The 24,189-nt window shown below is 44.1% G+C and overlaps 4 protein-coding genes across 4 annotated transcripts; 1 reads left to right on the top strand and 3 right to left on the bottom strand.

The window, feature by feature from the left end:
- Nucleotides 1-3,739: 3,739 nt before the first annotated feature.
- Nucleotides 3,740-4,980, bottom strand: LOC6598309 (ubiquitin carboxyl-terminal hydrolase isozyme L5). The gene is made up of 2 exons (XM_002023347.2): nt 3,944-4,980; nt 3,740-3,874 (listed from the first exon to the last, which is right to left on the bottom strand). The coding sequence occupies exons 1-2, from the start codon at nt 4,937-4,939 to the stop codon at nt 3,806-3,808; spliced, it is 1,065 nt and encodes a 354-aa protein (XP_002023383.2). The 5' UTR covers nt 4,940-4,980; the 3' UTR covers nt 3,740-3,805.
- A 6,998-nt stretch (nt 4,981-11,978) lies between these two features.
- On the bottom strand, nt 11,979-12,332 carry LOC6598310 (proteasome subunit alpha type-2). The gene has a single exon (XM_002023348.1). It carries the CDS (start codon nt 12,330-12,332, stop codon nt 11,979-11,981), a length of 354 nt encoding a protein of 117 aa, XP_002023384.1.
- A 6,696-nt stretch (nt 12,333-19,028) lies between these two features.
- Nucleotides 19,029-20,377, top strand: LOC6598311 (protein LST8 homolog). Its single transcript, XM_002023349.2, has 2 exons — nt 19,029-19,209; nt 19,272-20,377. The coding sequence occupies exons 1-2, from the start codon at nt 19,093-19,095 to the stop codon at nt 20,109-20,111; spliced, it is 957 nt and encodes a 318-aa protein (XP_002023385.2). The 5' UTR covers nt 19,029-19,092; the 3' UTR covers nt 20,112-20,377.
- Nucleotides 20,378-20,797: 420 nt separating this feature from the next.
- On the bottom strand, nt 20,798-23,836 carry LOC6598312 (ADP-ribosylation factor-binding protein GGA2). The gene is made up of 5 exons (XM_002023350.2): nt 23,723-23,836; nt 23,440-23,600; nt 22,505-23,099; nt 21,440-22,449; nt 20,798-21,366 (listed from the first exon to the last, which is right to left on the bottom strand). The coding sequence occupies exons 1-5, from the start codon at nt 23,757-23,759 to the stop codon at nt 21,154-21,156; spliced, it is 2,016 nt and encodes a 671-aa protein (XP_002023386.1). The 5' UTR covers nt 23,760-23,836; the 3' UTR covers nt 20,798-21,153.
- Nucleotides 23,837-24,189: the final 353 nt, after the last annotated feature.

The raw sequence follows: 24,189 nt of genomic DNA, 5'->3' as shown, positions 1-24,189 counted from the left end.
GGGCGTACAGTGAAAAAAGTATAATACTGCCTCAAAAGGGCTATTGTCTCAGAGTGGGATGATCACAACAGGTCCTTCTACCTTAAAAGTGGGCTCTTCTGTTGAAGGAAGACCATATTGAATCTCGGAAAACCTTAATACAAATCATTGTTTAAGTTCAATTGAAATACATATGTAAGTATGTATCTGATTTTGCACATACATATATGTGGTTGTTTCCTATTTGTCGTGATTAAAATCAAAGAAAATAATCTACAAAATATATACAAAGTAGTGGTAGAATACCATCCACATTTTCCATTCGCTGAAATCGCAAGGAAAATAGATCTGAAAACGTATGCGTCTATAGAATAAATTTATGACCTGCCACTCTACCTTCTGTAAAGCTCTTCCGAAAGTCTTATAAGTCTTTCACTGCAGAAACACGATTGATCGGGAATACTGCATCTGATAGGTCGCACAAGGTACGGACAAATTGAATATTGTACATACACATATTGCTAGCTCTAAGAGCGAGTATTTCTTGCTCGTTGAATCTACTATTACACCTTTTTGTTCAGTGCAGCAGAAAAGGCCTCTGCCAATGGGAAAGCACGAGACAACAGACAAATGGCAGAATGTACGAAGAAGGAGCGGAACTACCGTTGGAGTTGACAGCACGCGGGAGAGAAGATACGAGTGTATCTGCAAGGCGAAGTGCGCTTAGTGGTAGGAGGGAGATGAGAGGGATGAGAGCTTTCCCAAGGTTACGGCTTGCCCCATAATTGCGCATAAAAGTGAAGCGATTTATATGCGCGTATTTTTAATGTTTCATAATTGGGTAAGCCCATCATCAGATGGGAAAAAGGGAAGACAAGGGCGAGGCGGGGAGCAGGATGGCAAAGGATATGTGAGCCTCTGCTGCCTAGCAATACCCGTGTGTTAATGTCTGCTTACTTTCTCCCTGCTTTCTATTTCTCCTAAGCCCTAATGAATAAACGAGTTGTAGGGGCAGAGGCTTGCGGGGTCAAGTCGATCCAAGTCTGTCCTCAACAAATTTGATGATCGCTTTGGATAATTCGAATGAACGTATCTGATAGAGATGCATCATCAGATAGATCATCAGGGCAGGAGTGGCATATCTATCGGGATTCGTAAATTCACGAAATAAACGCCAGCAGTATCACTTCAAAGGCAAAAAGTACAAAAATTAATTGTTCCCGCTGTGGAGCAATTAAAACTTCATCGATGAAACAGTGATATCTGATCTGCCATGAACAATCACTCCCACGCCCACACACCGATTTAAATACTTACATGTACAGTGTACACAGAGGCAGATAAATTAGTTGTGCAACGACTCCACATATCATTTATAGATGATAATGCACAATCACCATAAAGCGTGCAACTCTGCTGCCGATAACGAGACGGGTAGATGATAACGTCCATCGCTGGATGGAAGATTATAATAAATAAGCCATAATTCATTTGTTAATTCAACCATAATTCGGTCTGCTTTAATGTCCATTATTTGTATTCATTCCTTGAAAGTTCATTTAGGGCCCAACCATCCAGGAGATGTTGAAGATGGGTCGAATGGGAATGGATAGGATGCTGGCAAGATGGAAAGATGGAAAGATATGGAGAGGGGAAGATGGGGGTGTGGTGTCACTGTTTTGGGGGGGCGTTGCGTTCATTAAAATTGAAAAACGCCACTTTAATGAATTTATTTGCGACACTTAGCGCAAGTGAAGGCAAACGGAGAGAAATGATGTTCATTAACATAAAAATGGCGCTTTTCCACCAGAGTGGCCATTCTTCTGGCGACCCCAAACTCCATCCCTCGGGCAGGGGCAGAACAACCATTGACAGTGCGGTAAGGTCGGCTCGTGGCTCGTGGCTCGCGGCTCGCGGCTCGAGGCTCCACGGCGCGTGGGCTTGTCTTGGGTGGCGGTGGGTCTGACCTGGCAATTGTCATTACCATTTCGACTGTTTCGACGACAAAGCTGTTAGCCTTCAATTGATGACTCAATATGTCACCGAGTTGACAGGTCACGTTGCACCTACCCACAAGGCCCTTCCCTGCCTCCTGCCTCCTGATCCCACACCCCCGGCAGTACGTCCGGCCTTATTACTGTTCGAATAGTTATTATTGAGACTTTCAACTCATTTCCCATGTTTCGCTGTTTCAGGATGGCGAAATGGCTTGTGAGGTAATTTAATTAATGCGAATCGCAATCATCAATCCACTGTCTGTTCCCCATTCAGATATGGTGTATGACTGTTACGCGTGGATACGAGATATTCCGTGTTCTCAGTTAGCAGAATCCCCACCTTACTTTATCAATTAGTTTTTTTCCAGTGTGTTCTTCCATTTCTTTCGAATGTCTGTCACTGACATCCCTTCCAAAATTAAATCCCCCATTACGTCCATCGGTTCCCCAAAGGGAAGTGTGAGTCCTCCCTGCAGCTGTGTGTTGGCACAGGTTGGCAGCCCTCCAATCGAAACTGTAAACTGGTTGGCACTCGCATGTGTTTGGTGTGATTGGCTCACGACGAGAAGGCGAGAGAAGGTAGCAGGAGAAGAGGCAGGTGACGGGTCAAGAAGTCGGGCCACAAGCAATTACATTTCAGTTTATGTTGCCTGTGTGCCCTGTGTTGCACTTTGCTGCCTGCCGCTTTGCTACCTCCTCCGAGATCGGGGGATCCTTGTTGCTGCTGTTTCTGCTGTTTCTGCTGGCTATTGCTGGTTGTTTCTGGTTGTTTGTGCGCTGCTTTCGCTTTTAGGGGCCCGGCTAATTCAATTGCTTAGGCACAATGAGCAGAGCCAACAACTCAGCTGCAAATTGCTTAATGCTCCAAGTCACGTGTTCACCCTGTTCAGCATATGGGACGCTTCTTGCGGTTAATTTGCTGCGTCTCTACGTCTATCCCGCCTTCCAATCATAACCTCTTTCCACCCTCCACTCACCAATCTCCACTTGAGCCCCCTCGTTCGAGTCCTGTGTAGAGTTGGGCTCGTGACACGAGCGTAGGGGAAGTGAGAGCCTGATCAGTGATTGCCCAGCCCAGATCGCGGCGACTCGCCGAGCATTTACTCGGCATATCGAAATAGTACGTCATGTTTCTGAGGCGACATTTCTAATAAAAGTAATTTTTTAAAGAAAGAAAAATAATCAATTTTCTATTGGATACTTGAATGTGCGTGCCGACTTCATTATTTAATATCGACTTTGAATACTCATTTGATTCTTGGTTATTTGTTTTTGGTATTGGAATTTCGAATATTTTACTTTAGGATATTTTCCCACTGTAGATATTATAATTTCCCGAGTTAGAGCTGAATGATGCTCACGTAATCGACAAACTTCGACTTCGAATATCTCTGTGACCGCTGACTTGCGTGAATGAATATCCTCATATCCCGTTACGAAACCATCGCTAGATGGGTTGACCAAAGTCAACAATGACACATGCACAGGGAAACCCGTCGTCGTCGCCACTTTGTTTGCACTTGGAGATTTGGAGCCCTGCCTCCAGTTTGGAGGCCCCATGGAGGGTATGGACTCATGTGGATGTTTGTGCTTGAGTGGGGGCAGGGCCTGGCCGTGGGCCTTGTTTAAACGGGAATTGTAGTGGAAAGCCTTGACCAGTTTGACAGAGTTTTGACGGAGCTTAAACCAAGTTGTCTCCGGGAAGAGAAGAACCAATGGATGAATAATTGAAGCTCGACAGTTTTGTGTCACATATTATTACTTAGCTAGCAGATATCAACAAAAGGCAGTGAAAGACAGTAATCTTAGGAACCGGATACGCAATTCGTTTAATGAGAATCATCAATATCTTTCGCTCCATTTGGTACATGTCCATCAAATGATATAGGCATATATGGCTGATAATTTTAGTTTTTCTCGGCATTCCCGTTATTACAGCTATTCTGGTCGTACTCGGTTCTATTTACCTGGGCCTGCTTCAAGATTGGCAGTAGTTGGCCGTTCTTCCCCATCTGCTTGAGCAGCTCCACGATGAAGGGCAAGTAGTTGTGACGACGGCGTGTGTTCTCAATGCGGTATTGACGGTTCTTCTCCTTCTCGATTCGCAGTCTGTCGAGCAGATGGTTCATCTCCGACTCTCGCTGGGATTTCGGCATCTGTAGCGAGCGCCGTTGGAACTGCTCGATTTGGCTCTCGTAGAAGCTCTGCCGGTCCGAGACCAGTGCCATCAGATTGAAGTTGAGATCATCGGCGCTGTAGCGCTGCATGCGCTCCTCGATTATCGGCCGGACGATGTCCAGCCAGTTCTGGCCCGGTCCGATCTCGGCCAACTCCGTGGGTCCCATCCGCAAGCCATCCAGCTCGTAGAGCTTCTCGCCTATGGGCATGTAGCCGACAAAGTGGTAGACGTCTGCATCGCTCTCGTCTTGCTGGGGTTCGTCCACAACGAAAGTGGAACGTGGCTGGAGACTTATACGGGGACGGGCGAACGAGTTATGGGCTGTGCGGATCTTCCCTTCGTTACTCAGGCAGTAGCCGCGACTGAGCGGATCCAACTCGCGGGTGACATGCTTAAAGCGCGTTAGTGTCTCTCCGAGTTCGATGTCCGGGTGACTAAGGTTGAGCAGCAGACTGATGATGGCCTGGGTGGCGCAGGAATTCCTGACCACCTGCTGGGCGAAGTAGATGTTGCCAAGGTCGCTGACCACACGGCCAGTGGGCTGTTCGTCCGCCAACCACTTGACGAGAAAGATGAGGCCGTGTATCGGCTCCAAGCTCTTGAATGTGTCTGGGTCCAGGCTCCAGATCTCCTCCATCTGCGCTCCCACGCAGCCAAAGTCACGTATCAGCTGTGTGAAGACACCGGGATCGCTCTCGATCTGGCACCAGCTCAAATTTTCAGCTTCTGCATTGAAGTTCGATGCCAGTGCCTGGAGGGTTTCCGTTGCATTGGGATCTTCCATTTCGGTGTTCCTAGTACATAAGTTTTAATTTTTGGATTACCAGTGTCGCCAGATGTGTAAATCTCAATCCGAGTGATGTTATTCTGTTCTGTTCTGTTCATGACATACTTACTCAGATATAATAGGGGATTCATGACTCCTCAATTTACTGAAACATTTGCTCGCATTTATTATATTCAGTTGATCAATTATTTCACTTATTCGCGATGAAGAAATACATCCAAGGACGGGGCCTGGGACGGCTTTCTATTGAAGTGAGGAGCCCAGGGTGAAGCGGGAGCATGCGCCACCTTCATCAATCGGGGAAGCCCCTTGGACCATAGAGACCAGGGGTCGAAGAAAATACGAGTAGCTTGCATGATCCTTTGGTTTGCTCTTCCATTTATGCTGATCATATGTTAGGATTGCTGTGCTTATAGAACCGTTTTATTAAACCAGAACTTTCGTGAAGAAAAGCTATAGACCTTAAGAGTGCTTGTTAGCCGCTGTCCCCTTGGCGTTTAACTACTTTTTTCACTCCTGGAGCAGCTTTTCTGTGAGGTAATTGATTCCGAATGGAAGGGAGTTGAGTGCGGTACGGCGCGGAGCTTTTTTCTTATGTAGCTTCAAAGCACGTATAAAAGTAAGCTTTCCGCCGCCAAAGCTTTCATCCGCTGCATGTCCGTTCGTGTAGTTCCTAAGTTTTCCGCTGATGTTCATTTTCGTGTTTTGATACACTTGAAGATTTTTTCCATACACTGGCCCCCACTCAAGCACAAACATCCACATGAGTCCATGCCCTCCATGGGGCCTCCAAACTGGAGGCAGGGCTCCAAATCTCCAAGTGCAAACAAAGTGGCGACGACGACGGGTTTCCCTGTGCATGTGTCATTGTTGACTTTGGTCAACCCATCTAGCGATGGTTTCGTAACGGGATATGAGGATATTCATTCACGCAAGTCAGCGGTCACAGAGATATACAAAGATGAAGTTTGTCGATTACGTGAGCATCATTCAGCTCTAACTCGGGAAATTATAATATCTACACTGGGAAAATATCCTAAAGTAAAATATTCGAAATTCCAATACCAAAAACAAATAACCAAGAATCAAATGAGTATTCAAAGTCGATATTAAATAATGAAGTCGGCACGCACATTCAAGTATCCAATAGAAAATTGATTATTTTTCTTTCTTTAAAAAATTACTTTTATTAGAAATGTCGCCTCAGAAACATGACGTACTATTTCGATATGCCGAGTAAATGCTCGGCGAGTCGCCGCGATCTGGGCTGGGCAATCACTGATCAGGCTCTCACTTCCCCTACGCTCGTGTCACGAGCCCAACTCTACACAGGACTCGAACGAGGGGGCTCAAGTGGAGATTGGTGAGTGGAGGGTGGAAAGAGGTTATGATTGGAAGGCGGGATAGACGTAGAGACGCAGCAAATTAACCGCAAGAAGCGTCCCATATGCTGAACAGGGTGAACACGTGACTTGGAGCATTAAGCAATTTGCAGCTGAGTTGTTGGCTCTGCTCATTGTGCCTAAGCAATTGAATTAGCCGGGCCCCTAAAAGCGAAAGCAGCGCACAAACAACCAGAAACAACCAGCAATAGCCAGCAGAAACAGCAGAAACAGCAGCAACAAGGATCCCCCGATCTCGGAGGAGGTAGCAAAGCGGCAGGCAGCAAAGTGCAACACAGGGCACACAGGCAACATAAACTGAAATGTAATTGCTTGTGGCCCGACTTCTTGACCCGTCACCTGCCTCTTCTCCTGCTACCTTCTCTCGCCTTCTCGTCGTGAGCCAATCACACCAAACACATGCGAGTGCCAACCAGTTTACAGTTTCGATTGGAGGGCTGCCAACCTGTGCCAACACACAGCTGCAGGGAGGACTCACACTTCCCTTTGGGGAACCGATGGACGTAATGGGGGATTTAATTTTGGAAGGGATGTCAGTGACAGACATTCGAAAGAAATGGAAGAACACACTGGAAAAAAACTAATTGATAAAGTAAGGTGGGGATTCTGCTAACTGAGAACACGGAATATCTCGTATCCACGCGTAACAGTCATACACCATATCTGAATGGGGAACAGACAGTGGATTGATGATTGCGATTCGCATTAATTAAATTACCTCACAAGCCATTTCGCCATCCTGAAACAGCGAAACATGGGAAATGAGTTGAAAGTCTCAATAATAACTATTCGAACAGTAATAAGGCCGGACGTACTGCCGGGGGTGTGGGATCAGGAGGCAGGAGGCAGGGAAGGGCCTTGTGGGTAGGTGCAACGTGACCTGTCAACTCGGTGACATATTGAGTCATCAATTGAAGGCTAACAGCTTTGTCGTCGAAACAGTCGAAATGGTAATGACAATTGCCAGGTCAGACCCACCGCCACCCAAGACAAGCCCACGCGCCGTGGAGCCTCGAGCCGCGAGCCGCGAGCCACGAGCCACGAGCCGACCTTACCGCACTGTCAATGGTTGTTCTGCCCCTGCCCGAGGGATGGAGTTTGGGGTCGCCAGAAGAATGGCCACTCTGGTGGAAAAGCGCCATTTTTATGTTAATGAACATCATTTCTCTCCGTTTGCCTTCACTTGCGCTAAGTGTCGCAAATAAATTCATTAAAGTGGCGTTTTTCAATTTTAATGAACGCAACGCCCCCCCAAAACAGTGACACCACACCCCCATCTTCCCCTCTCCATATCTTTCCATCTTTCCATCTTGCCAGCATCCTATCCATTCCCATTCGACCCATCTTCAACATCTCCTGGATGGTTGGGCCCTAAATGAACTTTCAAGGAATGAATACAAATAATGGACATTAAAGCAAACCGAATTATGGTTGAATTAACAAATGAATTATGGCTTATTTATTATAATCTTCCATCCAGCGATGGACGTTATCATCTACCCGTCTCGTTATCGGCAGCAGAGTTGCACGCTTTATGGTGATTGTGCATTATCATCTATAAATGATATGTGGAGTCGTTGCACAACTAATTTATCTGCCTCTGTGTACACTGTACATGTAAGTATTTAAATCGGTGTGTGGGCGTGGGAGTGATTGTTCATGGCAGATCAGATATCACTGTTTCATCGATGAAGTTTTAATTGCTCCACAGCGGGAACAATTAATTTTTGTACTTTTTGCCTTTGAAGTGATACTGCTGGCGTTTATTTCGTGAATTTACGAATCCCGATAGATATGCCACTCCTGCCCTGATGATCTATCTGATGATGCATCTCTATCAGATACGTTCATTCGAATTATCCAAAGCGATCATCAAATTTGTTGAGGACAGACTTGGATCGACTTGACCCCGCAAGCCTCTGCCCCTACAACTCGTTTATTCATTAGGGCTTAGGAGAAATAGAAAGCAGGGAGAAAGTAAGCAGACATTAACACACGGGTATTGCTAGGCAGCAGAGGCTCACATATCCTTTGCCATCCTGCTCCCCGCCTCGCCCTTGTCTTCCCTTTTTCCCATCTGATGATGGGCTTACCCAATTATGAAACATTAAAAATACGCGCATATAAATCGCTTCACTTTTATGCGCAATTATGGGGCAAGCCGTAACCTTGGGAAAGCTCTCATCCCTCTCATCTCCCTCCTACCACTAAGCGCACTTCGCCTTGCAGATACACTCGTATCTTCTCTCCCGCGTGCTGTCAACTCCAACGGTAGTTCCGCTCCTTCTTCGTACATTCTGCCATTTGTCTGTTGTCTCGTGCTTTCCCATTGGCAGAGGCCTTTTCTGCTGCACTGAACAAAAAGGTGTAATAGTAGATTCAACGAGCAAGAAATACTCGCTCTTAGAGCTAGCAATATGTGTATGTACAATATTCAATTTGTCCGTACCTTGTGCGACCTATCAGATGCAGTATTCCCGATCAATCGTGTTTCTGCAGTGAAAGACTTATAAGACTTTCGGAAGAGCTTTACAGAAGGTAGAGTGGCAGGTCATAAATTTATTCTATAGACGCATACGTTTTCAGATCTATTTTCCTTGCGATTTCAGCGAATGGAAAATGTGGATGGTATTCTACCACTACTTTGTATATATTTTGTAGATTATTTTCTTTGATTTTAATCACGACAAATAGGAAACAACCACATATATGTATGTGCAAAATCAGATACATACTTACATATGTATTTCAATTGAACTTAAACAATGATTTGTATTAAGGTTTTCCGAGATTCAATATGGTCTTCCTTCAACAGAAGAGCCCACTTTTAAGGTAGAAGGACCTGTTGTGATCATCCCACTCTGAGACAATAGCCCTTTTGAGGCAGTATTATACTTTTTTCACTGTACGCCCCAAAAGCAGAGGGGTTTCTGGATAATACAGAATTGAGCCATTCGACACTACCATTTGAGCATCTTTACACACGCAAAAGGACTGAGCAACTCCATATAATTCGACTCTTTAACTCTTTAAGACTGCAAAGGAGAAGATATACTTAAGCACATTTCTTTTATATGGAGAGTAGCCAAAAGCATTCTCTCAGTGAAGGTTTGTACATCCTCATAGCGATACAATAGGGATCCCATGGGGAATGCTGACATGAGATTTCTGAAGCTATTGCACTAGCTCTTTCTTTCAGTGCATCGCTGGCTCTTCTAAAGCAGGGAGCATCTTTCTCCTTATTCTCTCTGGCTATGCTCCTGTCACTGTTACTGTCACAGTCGCTGCTCCAGCCCCTTTTTCTCTGTGTTGTGCTATGCTGTGCTGTTCACGCTACTCAATTAAGTTAATTCCCGTTTGCATAAACTGGGGGTAATGTTTTGTCACCATCCGCACCAGAACTCTGCTCTCACTCCCACTCCCACTTCCACTCCGTGCCGTGTCCCCGACTCGTGGTGCGCGATTTCCGGGCCTCGCGTCATGTATTTTTTATTTATTTTGATTTAAAGCGATTTTCAGCACTTCTGCCCCCAACTACTCAACCGTGTGCACTTTTCCCTAAAAAGTGTCACCCAGGCAAACAAAAAAAAATTAAGAATGACAACAACGCTAAAAAATTCCCGAAAAGGGAGCAGCAAAAGAATAATCAGTTGAGTACGGTCGCGGCTGTGGTCACCAAACTTTCACCGGAAGTTGGCCAATAAAAAAAGTAATATATATGTATACCAAATGCCTCTGGTCTAGAAAGTGCGTTGCCTTCGTCTCGTTCTCGTTCTCGTTCGCTTTGTCTAATGCGATTATGGGAGGCCGGCCGTCACTTCGCGTCATCGTTCTAGCCAGGTTTCAGGGATGTGCGCGTGACTGGGCTTCGGCTTCATTCGTGCTCATTAAGCGAACGATAGTAGTGATGTTTATTCGTCATAGTCTTAGTGGTACTACTCACTCGCAATATTTTAAAACAAAACCACGAAATATAATATGATACATGTTTTCTGTGTGTGTCACCGCCTCAGGTCCATGATTATATATTATATTTTTCACCATTCCACTTAGATTTCAGATAGCCATACAGCAAGAATTAAATATTATAACACAGTATTTTATGGTACCTATAGTACTGGTATTACCACCAGCTTGTCCCCTCACTACAAGAGGTTTGCTTGGATAGCTCCCGACTGTCCTTTTTGTACACTTTTCGATAGGCACTTCAAAGGAATGGGAACTGAAAGTCTACTCACTTTGACTGTGCAACTCTTTTCCAATGAAAAAAAGTTTGCAAAAATACTAATTTGTCGAAAAATGATTCTTAAAATATTAAGTATACGTCGAAAACGTTTCTCCACAAAGTGATTCTCAAGTCGATTTTTTTTAGGACAAAATTTAGACTTGCACAGACATTCAAGGATAATTCATATTTGTTCAATAGATCATTCGAACATTTTTAAGGTTTGGACTTCAAAGCAGATTTCAGGCTCAATCCAAAACACGATCTTAGAAGACAAGTCAAATTTTTGGTCATATTTTTGTTAGTCAAAAAAATGTCTTGAATGTCAAAAACTCTTTATATTTTAATATCAGGAAAGCTTCAGAAGGTATATTTAAATGTTTTCCATAGAAAAAATGAGTACAGGTTTCGAGTTATATATGCCAACAATTTATTTTCGTCTGTTCGACGAACGTCTTTACCCTTCACGGGGGTGTCCCTTCCAGGGATAATGATAAAACTCAAAAAATGAGTACTCTCTTGGGTGCGCTGTTCAATAGTTTCGTGACAAAAGACACACACTGCTTCCTGGGCCACAGACCATCTCTAATGTCCGGTTAGACGCGGCCGGGCCGGGCCGGGCAAGTTACAGCTGTCCGTTGCAAAAATTACTGCCCCTTTCCGCGGCTGCCTCCGCCCGCCCCCGTGTCGCTCCATCTAATGTGATTTCCATGCTGCTCTACAAACCAAAAACCGAAACAGAAAGAAAAGAAAAAGCGAGACACCAGCGAAGGATAAAATGAGGAAAGTCCACGTCGACTTTTGTAGCTGATTATCTGGTCCGCGCTGACAGCGGACTTAGTGGCAGTGGTCAGGGTCAGGAAAAGGGACAGGGACGGGGACGGGGACGGGGACAGGCACAGTGGGAACGGGAACGGGAACGGGAACAGAGCTCATGGCACCGACGGTCCCTGACGGTAGCAACAGACAGCCAGCCCTGAAGAAGGCAAAGACGGAGGCCCAGAAGCCGGGATAAGACGTTAATATTATTATACGCTTTGTAAACAAATTATGAATTATGTTGGATAAATAGAAAAACTTAATAATAACTTGATTGCGGCATTTGGCTGTCTACGCTCTTCACTGCCCTCGCTCTTCCGCCCCCACTCCCGTCCGGGGAAAATGGGCGGCATAAGGAGGAACACTGAACGAAATGAGCTGAACCAAACAGTGAATCTTTACAACGTTGTGTAGCAGTATCTTGTATTTTACCTGATATTCTATGATCTCCTCGCCAGCTCTGGTATTCCATTGTGAAGGAACGTTGAAGGAAATAGTGGAATGCTTTCCAATTAAGGAATGTATTATGTACTTGTAACAGCGTGAGAGAGATAGCTAGAGTGGCTATTCTATGTTGCATGTTGAATGTTTAGGCCCATTTGGCCATTAGTTCAGCGACGGTCGTTGGGTCCTGAACTTGGAATTTACTCGCCATACAGATCCCGACCTCAACGGTGACGCCAGTCAGGGTATTCCCGAAGGCTTTCTTCAGACAGCGAGCTGCTAGTGTAGCGGCTTCCTCTATTTTTAAATCAGCTTTGTATTGATCCGCCAGGAAAGTGTTGCATTCATTTGCGTTGACGCCCTGTGCAACGGCCTGCAGGGGTACGCAGATGCCCGAGGGCTTCAACTGATAGAGATAGTAATCCTTTTGGCGCGAGCCGCAGATCAACATAGACGCACCAAAAGGGCGGGCGCCCCCGGGCTGGATGTGCTCCAGCATGAAGGTGCCAACGCCATTCACCAGCTGCGGCACTCTAATCGGCTCCTTGTGAGCGCAACGATAGTCACCTTTTCACGAGGAGGCGATAGTCGGGACACAGTCCGGAAAACGCGGCACCAATATGCTTGTCAATCGCAGTCACAAAGTGCGGAATGTGGGCCCCATAGAATGCCCCTAGCCTGTTTCCTGTGGCAACCACGACGCCATTAGAAGCCTAGAGTCCAACGGAGGGATTGCCGTTGGCCACCGCCTCAAATGCGCACTTCAGTTGGGACACAGCTTCCAAAGGGGGTGGAAAGGTAAAGCCTCCAGACGACATCCTGTTCGTTGCTATTCCAGGTACGATTATATGTTATCTTGCCTCTTGCAATAGTGACACGAGTTACGTTGCAAAATTGTTTGTTCCTAATATACATTCGTTTCGCATAACGAAGAGCCCCAAAACACTTGTTGGATTATGCTGCCCAACTTATTCAAAAATCCAAGTTTATACCTTCCGGATTAACTGGTAACACATAACATTGTTCATTGGAAAACAGCAACGGGTCGACCTACTCTATTTGGTACCAAAAATACGATCAGAACATGGTCCTCAATCTACACGAATATTAAGCACAACATGCTCACTCGCACAATTTCGTACTGGACATTCCTTGCTCCTTACTTCTACTCACACGTTCTTCACTCTTTGGTATTTGGTTATCAGACTTCTGTCGCACATTGCTAACATTTCTCTCAGTGTCTGCATTGCCCAAGAGACGCCCAGACTCCCTCTAAAGACTAATTCAAGGTGGCCCAACTTGGCAGACTGGGACCTCGTCATTTAGCTTGTTTCGCCCCCGTCCTCGTCGTCGTCCTTGGATCCGGATATATGCATTGGCGGCACGTTAATTATGGCTCCAAAAATGGCCAAATTGTGCATGTTAAATACAAAATACTTACCAGACTGAGATAAGGCGCTACGAGGGGTACGCGACGGAACACTTGGGATGATTCTGCAGCAAATGACAGAGAAAACGAGACAGAAAGAGAGCGAAAGAGTGGGTCAGGCAGGGGCTTGTGGGGGCTTGTGGGGGCTTGTGGGGGGTAGTAAAAAAGTAGAAACAAATTGAAAAGTTTTCCACGATATAAATTTGCATTAATTTTCGGACGCTCTTTGGCTGCCTTGGCCTAGCCCTAACTGAACCTCGTCGGGGGGCTCTCCAAAAGAAAGAAAGAACATTCTATATGCATATACATAGTATGTACATATGTCTATATCTATACATATGTACACATGTATATGAATAAAAGCACAACGTTGCAACGAATGTAGTCGACCAACTTTATATCGTAGTCCTACGATATGAAATCGACAATGAATTGTAATAAAAATAGTTCAAGAATATGAAAAAAAGATATTGTATGTGAACATGTATCGGAAAATTAAGACAAAAAGATAAAGCTGTTAAGACTGATGAACTGCAGAACAAAGGATGCTAGAGAAAACCAAAGAACAGAAGTTTGTGAGCTATTGTGAATTGGATGAGATGGATAGCATAACCTGCTCATCAGTTTTTTGTATACGAATTGTATCCTATCCCAGAAAACTCTTGGAAACCGGTGCGAATCGCATGAGATTCAAGGCATCCGCGACAGTAAAAAAATCAAAGATTAATTAAATTAAAGAGTCAACAGTGGAGATACGAAGGAGGGCTGCGAGTAAGAGCCATTCAAATCTATTTATGTTCAATATTTCTCCTGTAATAATGTTTGTACATTTGTAAATATTTTACTGCGAACTGAAAATACCCAACTTTTGGAAACTTCTATACAAATTTAAATGCTTATACAATTGTTCAATTGGCCACAAGTAGCCCTGGAGCTGCCTACCCTTGCTACCCTGCGAAAACAGCGAGAATAAAAATTGCTTAAATCGAAAAAGTTTTCCTCTTTTTCGGGTGCCGCTTTTTCGCTCCTGCTGTTGTTGTTTATTCGCATACCCTATGTGAGGGAAAATCTGATGGCAACCATTCTCGAGGTTTGTATTCTCCCCAAGGTTTTTAGATCCACAGATCCATTTGTTGGTCGGAGCTTACAAGATTGCAGAAAAAGTATCCTTAAAAAAATCTTAAAATAAGAAATGTTTGTGTTCTGTTTCATTCACGTATCCACTAGTTTTTTGTTCACTTTTTAGAACTGTCCCCTGCCAATGAATGATTGGAAATTTCGCAATAAAATGTCTGATGTTTTCCAAAAGGCTAAAATTGTCGGAAATGTAAGAAATGTAAGAATTTAAGGAGCATTCCGAAATCCCATTTCCCAGTAAGTGTATTCCAGCTTCGTGGGGCCCTGCTTTCAACTTGAATTTCTTATTTGTTGTCCACTCGCGCGGACAGAGAAAGGGACAGAGCAGAAGAGTAGCTTCCAGGACTTCTCTCCATGGGCAAGAGAGGAACGAACAGCAGTTAGCCGGGGAGGGGGCAAAAAAGATTGGTAACAACACCTACAAAACACAAAGGCGATAACGAAGCTGGAGCTGAAACTCTGAAGCTGACCGTTGAATGAGGAATCCGCGCTCCTTGCAAAACTCACACAAAAAAACAAAAAATTACTCAAAAAATATACAAAAAACAGGGGCAGCTGTTGTCATCCCCCACCCCATACCCCCCTCTTAGGAAACTGTTTTTGTTGTTGCTGTTTTGTTACCTTTTTGAATATTTATGAAAAATTGAAACGTTTTAGCGCGCGGCCTGGCACCTTTGCTGGATTTGCTTTTTGGGTATTTCTCATTGCCTCTCTTTCCGTCTTCCCATCTTCCCATCATCCCCTCATCCTCTCTTCTCTTCCCACTTTCTCGCCCCCTCGTTGTCTGCCTCGTTTGCAATGCTTGTTCCTTTTCTCGCTTGTTAACTAATTGTATTTTTTTTGTATATTTTTTTAGTGGGTATTTTTGTGGGGCCCACGCACAAAAATGATTTAAGTACGCTTTCATTAATTACGTTTGAGATGGGTGGAAATTGGGGGAAAAACTGGGGTTAGCTTCGCTCGAAGGAGCATCCCCCAATGTATGCGAGACTGTTGAAACTTTAATAGACCGAATTTCAGGATAATTAACACGCTAAGCGTATGAATGATGCATGAAGGAGGCGGCACATCCGCGGCTCTCACCCAGATATCAGACCCTTTCGCCTCGACTTGGCTAATAATTGCCAGCGCTTAAATTTAAACAAAGATTGAGTTAGTCCTAACCCCCATCATCATCACAATCATCGTCGGACCTCTCATAAAATGTCCTTACAGGTTCCTTGAATGTCAAAAAGTGTTGAGGAGTCCCGAAGAGGAAAGACTTCAAGTACTTTTTTCTTCATTTTCAGAATTTTGCTTCGGTTCTGTATCTGTAGTTTTGGTATATGACTGTATACAAATTACGGAACGACAAAATGCTTTCTGCACTAACTTTTTTACCTTCATATCGGATTTCGTACGATATACTGCATTATTCGAGCTTTGAGATTGGGTCTAGTGTAATATGTCACTATTTTAATTATAACACTGGCACGTCTGTGCCGTTTGACTTCGGTTTTTAGAATATTTTTATTGAATTTATTCTTATAACTTATAAATTACACCGACAGCGGAGCGGTTTCATACATATTTGTCTTATCAGCATAATCGAGAGGGCAAGAGCCGTATGTACAATTAGAGTGAGGCCTGTAAAGCCAAACAAGCACTAGAAAGGAAAAATTGTAAAAAAAAAAAAAAAAAAAATATATATATACATAAATTAATTTCAAAAATTAACAAAAAATTTATACAGCAGTATAAAAGAAAAAAAATACATTTTTTTTGCATTAAATTATATACATATGTATGTCACAAACAAACAAAATAAGTAAATTTGAAGAAATATTTGAAAATTTTTGACAAAATGGGCTTAGTAGATGTAAAATCGGTAGATTCGACAGCGAATGTAATAAACAAAGTCGAAGTCAATAACACCGACCTAAAGTTAATAACAATATTTGTTGCTATTATTTTCATAATAATCATAGGAAATCTATTATATAAATTGTATAAACTACACAATAGATGCATAAAGAAACGCTATCAAAGCCGGGCCGGTCCAGGTCATCTGGACAAAATTTAAAACAAATTTATAATAGTAACAAAAATTGTTTGAAAATAAAAGAAAAAGTCCAGAAGAATACACGAATAAAAATATATAATTATTTGATTGAAAATCTATAGATGTTTTTGCACATTTTAATAATTTATTTTAAAATGAAATGGAATGGCAAAATATTAATGCCGCAAATAAAAGAAAATTTTGATAAATCACACAAGTGTCTAGCACAAAATAGGAATATTTCAAACGAAACTATAAGTAGACACGCGACAATATTAGTTGCATGTTTTAACCAAGCTCGTTCCCTGATACAAACGACAATAAAGAAAAGTTAAATACTCAGCATTGGTCGTATGTATCAAGATTTTTGCATAGATTAAAAACAAATTGAAATAGCATTAAATTAAAATATTCACTAGACGTAACTATTCGATTTTGAATACTCCAGTATTAGTCGAGGAAGAAACAAACACAGATTTAGAGAGCGAATCTGAAATCGCAAGCGGTTCAGATACACATACATATAAAAGAAGAAGACCTAGGCGACCTTACGATACCAGCGGTAATCACACTAGCCGATCTATTTGAGTCTGAACCAGAGTCTATTACTGAAGTAAAAACTCTAAATATTTAAATATGTAAATATTTTATTGCAGTGTAGGTGGTTGTGTGCATTGGCTCTTGCTTTTTCTTTTCTGCTAGCAACAATTTGATGTGATCGAGCTCTGTGTGTAATTTCACAGATGTGCTCCACGGCTAATTCTCGTTGCTATTTAGCAGTTTGAGCAGTTTGGCCTTTCTGGCTCTCAGGTGTTTTACTGCGCCGCCTCTTCTGCCACACATACCACTCTACTTACTGCGTTCAGTTTCGCTCCATTTCGTTGAAATGTTTTTGATGTTACTGCGGCTGCTGTTGGTAATTCTCCTGTTGGTCGGACTGCTGCTGCTTCTAGTGGTGCCTGCTGTGGTGCTGCTGTTGTTGTCCGCTCTCGTGCCGGCTCATTGTATTTTTTTAATTTTTTTTGTTTCCGAACATAGCCATGTTCGTGACACTTGTCACGGTCGCCATGTAATATGTCACTACTGTAATTATAACACTGGCACGTCTGTGCCGTCTGACTTCGGCTTTTAGAATATCTTTATTGAATTTATTCTTATAACTCAGACCGCATAGCTGCGCTGCCGGTTACACCAACAGCGGAGCCGCGTCATACATTTTTGCCTTATCAGCATAATCGAGAGGGCAAGAGCCGTATGTACATATGTATGTGTGTATATATATATATGCTTCAAGTGGTCAGCGTGGGAATGCTGACTTAGCTTAGCGCATAAGAGGCAATCATATTGCACGCTCACTTGAAATGGTTTTGTTTGTGTACTGCAACAATGTGTTGCTGATATATTTATGGTTAACCGTTGGGTACAGTGTACCCTCAATATATGCACATACTACACTAGTATTTAAGAGCATATGGTACATATATAAACGGTAGAGCACTTTAAGGTAAAATAATATTCAAAGAACATATTGCATGTTATTATTTATACAAATTAAATAAGAGTAAAATCAGAAGAAAGATGGAGTATGTGCTCTATAGATTATATTATAGATCACTTTACAAATGGCCAACTTTATGTTGCGTTTAAGCCGTGGTATATGCCTTTGTATACCCTATTTCGTTAATTTAATATGAAGATACTGTTTTACAACGCAATTAATTAATAAATTTTCTTCAATTGATATGTTTTAGACGTATTCATGCATTTGATTGTAGTCCTCTATATCCTGATGCCGATGCTCATTCTTGGCTTCTGTAAAAAGACCACTAATTGCAAAATATCGTTGAAATTCCTTTAAATCAGAGACTGACTAATTTCTGCATTCATTAGAGCCTGGGAGGACAAACATTTCCGCAATTCTTTAAAATCCATTTCCCAAGGGTATACAGAATGTTTTCTCGACACATGAGTACAAGACATGACGCATACAAATTTAAAGCTGCCGCAACTTTTGTGTATGAAATGACGCTCATGCTACCGAATACCGCTCATTACCGATTGGCGCGCGCCAAATAGAAATTGTTTGAAAGTGAATGAGCGACAAGGATTTAAATGCAATCTATTGGACCTGCGTATGGAAGTTTCTACATATATCCTTTGTTCTTAAATATTGCCCAATTTCGTCCTTAAAAAATACCGAAATGTACTAATAATACCGTAAAAGGACTATCGATAAAATAATATAATAATAATAATTACTCTTGTAGGTCTACCCCCATCCTTTATCTTTGCTTAACAAAAAGGCCACGATATCTCTCACCTAAACTGCGCTAAAATTCGCTTAATTTCATTATTTTCGTGTATCTTAATTATCTTAATACCCACTGGTCTACAATGGGCTAATCGTTGTCTGTCCATGATCGGAATTCAAAACAGCTGCGTATGGAAATTCCTAGGCACTATTTTCTCAGGGCTGGTCACACCGACCAATTGAGTAGAGCTGCAAAACCATCCATGATCTAAGAAACCATCGATCTATCGCACAATTCCAAAACCATCGATAGTGTCATCGATGGTTTTGCAGCCCTACAAAATCCAGATGACCGCTGATTAAATGATAACAAAATAACAGAATCGCCTAATTGACGATTAATGGAAGCAATGGGGGACCAACTAATACTGGCCACCGGTGGATACGATCACACAATCAAGGTTTGGCAAGCCCATACCGGCAACTGCATCAAGACAATGCGCTTTGTGGAGACTTCAGTGAGTGAACCACAACGCACATACATCTGCACTGCGAATGCAATTCAATATTTAATTTGTAGCAAGTAAATGCCTTGGACCGTACGCCAGACAAAACGCGCCTAGCGGCCTGTGGCTATCAGTGCATCCGTCTGTACGACTTGGAATCGAACTGCACCGCTCCGGTGATAAACTTTGATGGAGTTCAGAAGAACGTGACACGCCTTGGCTTCCAGGAAGACGGTAACTGGATGTTCACCGCCGGCGAGGACCATCATGTGCGCATTTGGGACATGATCTCGGCCCCGCCCCACTGCTCGCGGGTGTTCGACTGCGAGTCCCCAGTGAATGCCGCCTGTTTGCACCCCAACCAGGTGGAGATCGGCATGGGCTCCCAGAACGGCAACGTCTTCCTGTGGGATGTCAAGTCAGAAAAGCACGAATGCATCGTGCCCGAGGTGGATGCCTCAATCCAGGACGTGGCCATCTCGCCCGACGGACACTATCTAGCGGCGGCCAACAACAAGGGCAACTGCTACATCTGGTCGCTGTGCAGCAGCCCCGACCAAAAGATGAGCACTATGCGGCCCACAAAGAAGATCCAGGCACATACCCGGTACATCTTGCGCTGCAAGTTTAGCCCTGACTCGCGCCTACTGCTGACCACCTCCGGCGATGGGACGGCGTGCCTCTGGAAGACCTCAGACTTCAGCAAGTGGCGCGAGCTTTGCATTGAGAACTACTGGGTGTGGGATGCCGCCTTCAGTGCAGACTCAAAGTGGCTCTTCACCGCCTCCTCAGACGGAGTGGCTCGTCTGTGGAAGCTGGAAACAAAGACTCCCACGCGGGAATACACCGGCCATACTAAGGCCATCACTGCCCTGTCCTTCAAGGATGAGATTATAAGAAAGGTTAATCATTAGCTGATAACATCATTAATCTAGATCGTAAGCTTTCTGTGACTGTGTCACAGTTATGAAGCCTTCCGTTTTGATTGTCTCCCCGCGAAGAACAATGTACATCTCTGTTGTGGTCCTGTTTGGGAATATTGGTACTCTCTCCTTAAATATTCATACAGTTTATTGCATTTAGTATATGGTTAACGATAATCTGGAGGATCTTTATCCAGTCTTTCTTTGGTGTTCAGGTCCTCTTGCTCAATCTGGGGTTTAGTTTTTAAGACACAAAATATTTCCAAAGTTCTTTGAAACCTTTTTTCGGTGCTTTTTAAGACGGAATTTGAATTTATTTGTGGATTCACCCACCAATTATACAGACTATACTCAACCTCAAACCGAAACCAAAACCCGAATCCGAATTCCCAGTGAGATCCCAACGAGAGACAATCGGCAATGGGCAGGCATTGAAAGGCAACTCTTAGGCTCTGGCAAATAATTTGGCAATTTTTGGAGGCAGTTAACGTAGATAAGAACACAGCGATTCCATCATCAACCAGAACTGAAACATCATCCAATCGAATCTGAGGGGGGGGGACCTCCCGATCGCCCCCTCCTCCCTCAATCAGCAAGAGAACAGCAATTCAATTCAACGACAGAGGACCGGACAGTTCAGAAAACAAAAACAACAGAAATTGAGAAAAAATAACTAATTGTTAAACTACCTCTGAAAATGAGCGCTTGGCTTTTGTAGCGACTTTTTCATAATTTATAAATAAACCTTTGATATACATATATCATTATTGTATTGAATTACGACTAAACTAAATCGTTTATGCGAAATGTAATTTTGAATAAAACCCTAATAAATATACAAATACAAATACAAATACAAATAGAAACCGAAAATAATATTAACGGAGGGGGAGGGGAGGAGTTCGCCCACAAAAAGAGCCGCAGGGAAAGCAATAGCCTTGCGGGGAATTGACTTTTTGTTATGATGTCGTTTTTGTTTTGTATTGTGATGGTTTTTTTATGGGCGGGTGTTTTAAGTTTTTTTTTCCCAAGTTTAGTCCACGTAGGCAATGCCTTGGGCCACAATTGACTCTTTGATGGGATCGGGATCGTCGCCCAGCTTGTAGCCCACGATGCAGGTCACGTCCACGGCCTTGCCGGTGGGATTGAGCAGCAGCATCACCTGATTGATGGGCGTGGCTGGACGAAAGGGCTTGTGTGGTGGCATCGCGCTTTCCGTGGGCGGCAGCAGACGCACCTTGCATGGCTGGAAATGAAGGAAAGCAACAAGTGAATGTGGAATCAGACGGGTTTACTATTGAGATCATGCTCATGCCCACCTTTTTGACACTCGCCTCGAAGTGGAAGTCCCGGACTGGCTGACGGCTCTTGTTCTGGGCCGATATCACAATCACCGAGACACGATGGCCTGGACGATCGCTGGTAAAGTTTAAGCTGAGCAGCATGTCATCATCGTCGAGCACCACGCGCTGCTCCCCGGTGGCCTGGATATTGTCTAGTTCGATGCTGATCTCGCTGAGATGTTTTTGCGTGGGCGGCTGTGGTTCGACCTGCGGCTCCTGCTCATCGTTAACGGGAGCATTGCTTAGCAAAGGGACATCATCGACAGGCTCTGCTGCTGCTGTAGGCACCTCTGGCGCTGGTACTGGCTGTGCTGGCGTCTGTGTCTGTGCCATCTTGGGTGGCTTCACCTGCATCCTCTCTTTGGCCATGTCGTTGAGGGTTACCTTTTCTGGATCCCGCTTGAAGCTGCTCATCCTCTCCTGGCTGGGCAATATCTTCTGGAATAGCTCCTCGCTCAGCATATCAATCTGAGGCATTTTCCTGGCCGACCCGGGTTTTCGCGAGGAGTCGGAACTGGAGCTGCCATTGGCCAGGCCATCGCTGGCCGTGCTCGGACTAAGCACCTCAGGCTCCAGCATGCCGCCGCCGCCACCTGAGCTGGCATGTTGGAATGATTTATCAGTCGATTGTTTGGACTCGCTTTCGGCCAGTGCGCTACTGAAGATGTCACTCAGATCAGCCAGAGGATCGATTGAAGCAGGAGCCGTGAAAGTGCTTGATTTTGCAACGTCTCCAAGTCCAGATGAAGCTTCTGGTTCTGCTCCTGCTCCGTTTTCACTGCTTCCAATGAGGAGATCGCCCAGCAGTTCGTTGATTAGCAAATCGTTATTGGAACTTTTGTCTTTTGCTGTTGCTGTTGCTGTGGATGTGGATGCTGTCGTGGTCAGGCCAGGTGCAGGTGAAGATGTCTTTGTTGGCGAGGGAACCAGCTGCTTATAGCGTTGCATTGTGGCCAGGAGGGCCCCATTGGCATCCAATGTGTCAGCTGCAGAGAGAGACAGATTGAGAGACAGATCTACCAAGACTGCAGCAGAACTTACCTATGAGCTGGGCATCGGATTCATCCAACAGTTGCGTCATATGCTGGAAGATCGGCTTGTGCTTCTTGCAGATATTGTAGAGGTCTTTTATTGTCTCGCTGACATCCTTGTTGGAGGGATCATAGGTGTCCAGCATTTGGTTGAGCAGCTGCATGGTCTCCTGGACCTCGTTGAGCCCAAGACGATGCTGGGACAGAAGTTCGTTTCGTCGCGCCTCCTGTGCCATGCGATACTGCAGCAGAAGATTGGCCCGCTTGAAGTTTTCTGGATTGTTGCTCTTGACCAGCTGGGCGAACCGGGCCTCGTCGATGGTTCCCAGAACGCTCTCCCGATTGGCCAACGCCGCCTCTGTCTGGCCATGCTCGATGTCGCCCTCCTTACGCAGCATGTCGTAGGCATCGCGTATTTTCTGACGCTGCGGAAACTCTGTGGTCCACAGCAGAAGGCACTCCATAATCCGCTGCTTCACCTCGTGCGGCGTTTCGGCTCCCTTGTACTTTTTTGACACCAGCCGAATCAGTTCATTGAGGAAGCGAAACTTTCCGGCCTCGTCCTGGAACTCTTCGCCGCACTGAGTCATGCATTCCTCCAGCAGCTGGAAATATTTTGTACATACATATCTGTTACTTTGGCCAAAAATCTTGTTTGGGTGCCTGTGCCTGAGCCTGGCCCTGGCCCTGTCCCTGTCTCGCCCTGGCAATACATTTTTATAGCATATACATCTGCACATAATTTGATAACATATTTGAGCCGAACGCAGCCACACAAGTGCGTTCGTACACATGCATGTATGTATGTGTTTGCCAACTTTATGGGCCCCACTGTATGACTGAATGGCTGTGTACGTGTGTGTGTGTTTGTGTGTGGGGGCTTTTGTCTAGGCAATTTTTCACACAGTCACAGCCACAGCCCCGTTAACCACCCACCCCACTCACCGAAATGGCTCGCGTTGCTTCGGTTACGTTTGCTGACCGCACTTTGGCCACAATCATCTCCTGAGCCTTGTGCACCAGCTGCACATGACTTTTTACCACAATGCAGAACATTTGAACGCCCAGCTCGTCGACCCTTTCCTTAGCCGGATTTGTTGCTCGGTCTGTTATTGGAGGAGGAGTGAAAGAGGCAGGAAGGAGTAGAGTTACATATATGTAGATTTTATATGTCGGCGAGCTATGTCAGGAGAGTGTGGGAGGTGAACAATTTCGCAATTTCATTTACCCAGCATTTCCTCCATAATGCTCTCGTCGGTTGTCATGTTGCCTCGCCGCTTGCAATGGAATACAGCTTATTAACTTTTGGAAATACAATATTTGCGGTGATTTCGAGCAACAAACATGTTGTTGTTGTTGTTGCCTATTAGTGATGACACTTTTGAGCATTCGAGAAAAGTCGCGGTAGTCACTGTGAATGACAAATAAATGTTTATTCAAAAATGGTACCTACACGGTGACTGGCAACTATCTAAATAACCAATATCGTTACAGAAAATTAATATCGATATATGTATTAAATATTGATAAATAAAAATAGCAAGTACAATGGAACAATCAAATTCGTGTTGCACTGTTACATAACAGAAAATCAAATTTTGTACTTAATAAAGCCAACAAAAATTTAATTAAGCAACAGAGGGCTAACTATCGCAAAATCCGCACACAAAACATGTATCGATATTCGCTATTTTA

This window comes from Drosophila persimilis, unplaced genomic scaffold, assembly GCF_003286085.1.
Source record: "Drosophila persimilis strain 14011-0111.01,24,50 unplaced genomic scaffold, DperRS2 tig00000579-arrow-pilon, whole genome shotgun sequence".
Classification (NCBI taxonomy): Eukaryota; Metazoa; Arthropoda; class Insecta; order Diptera; family Drosophilidae; genus Drosophila; species Drosophila persimilis.
This window is presented reverse-complemented; position numbering and strand designations above follow the sequence as displayed.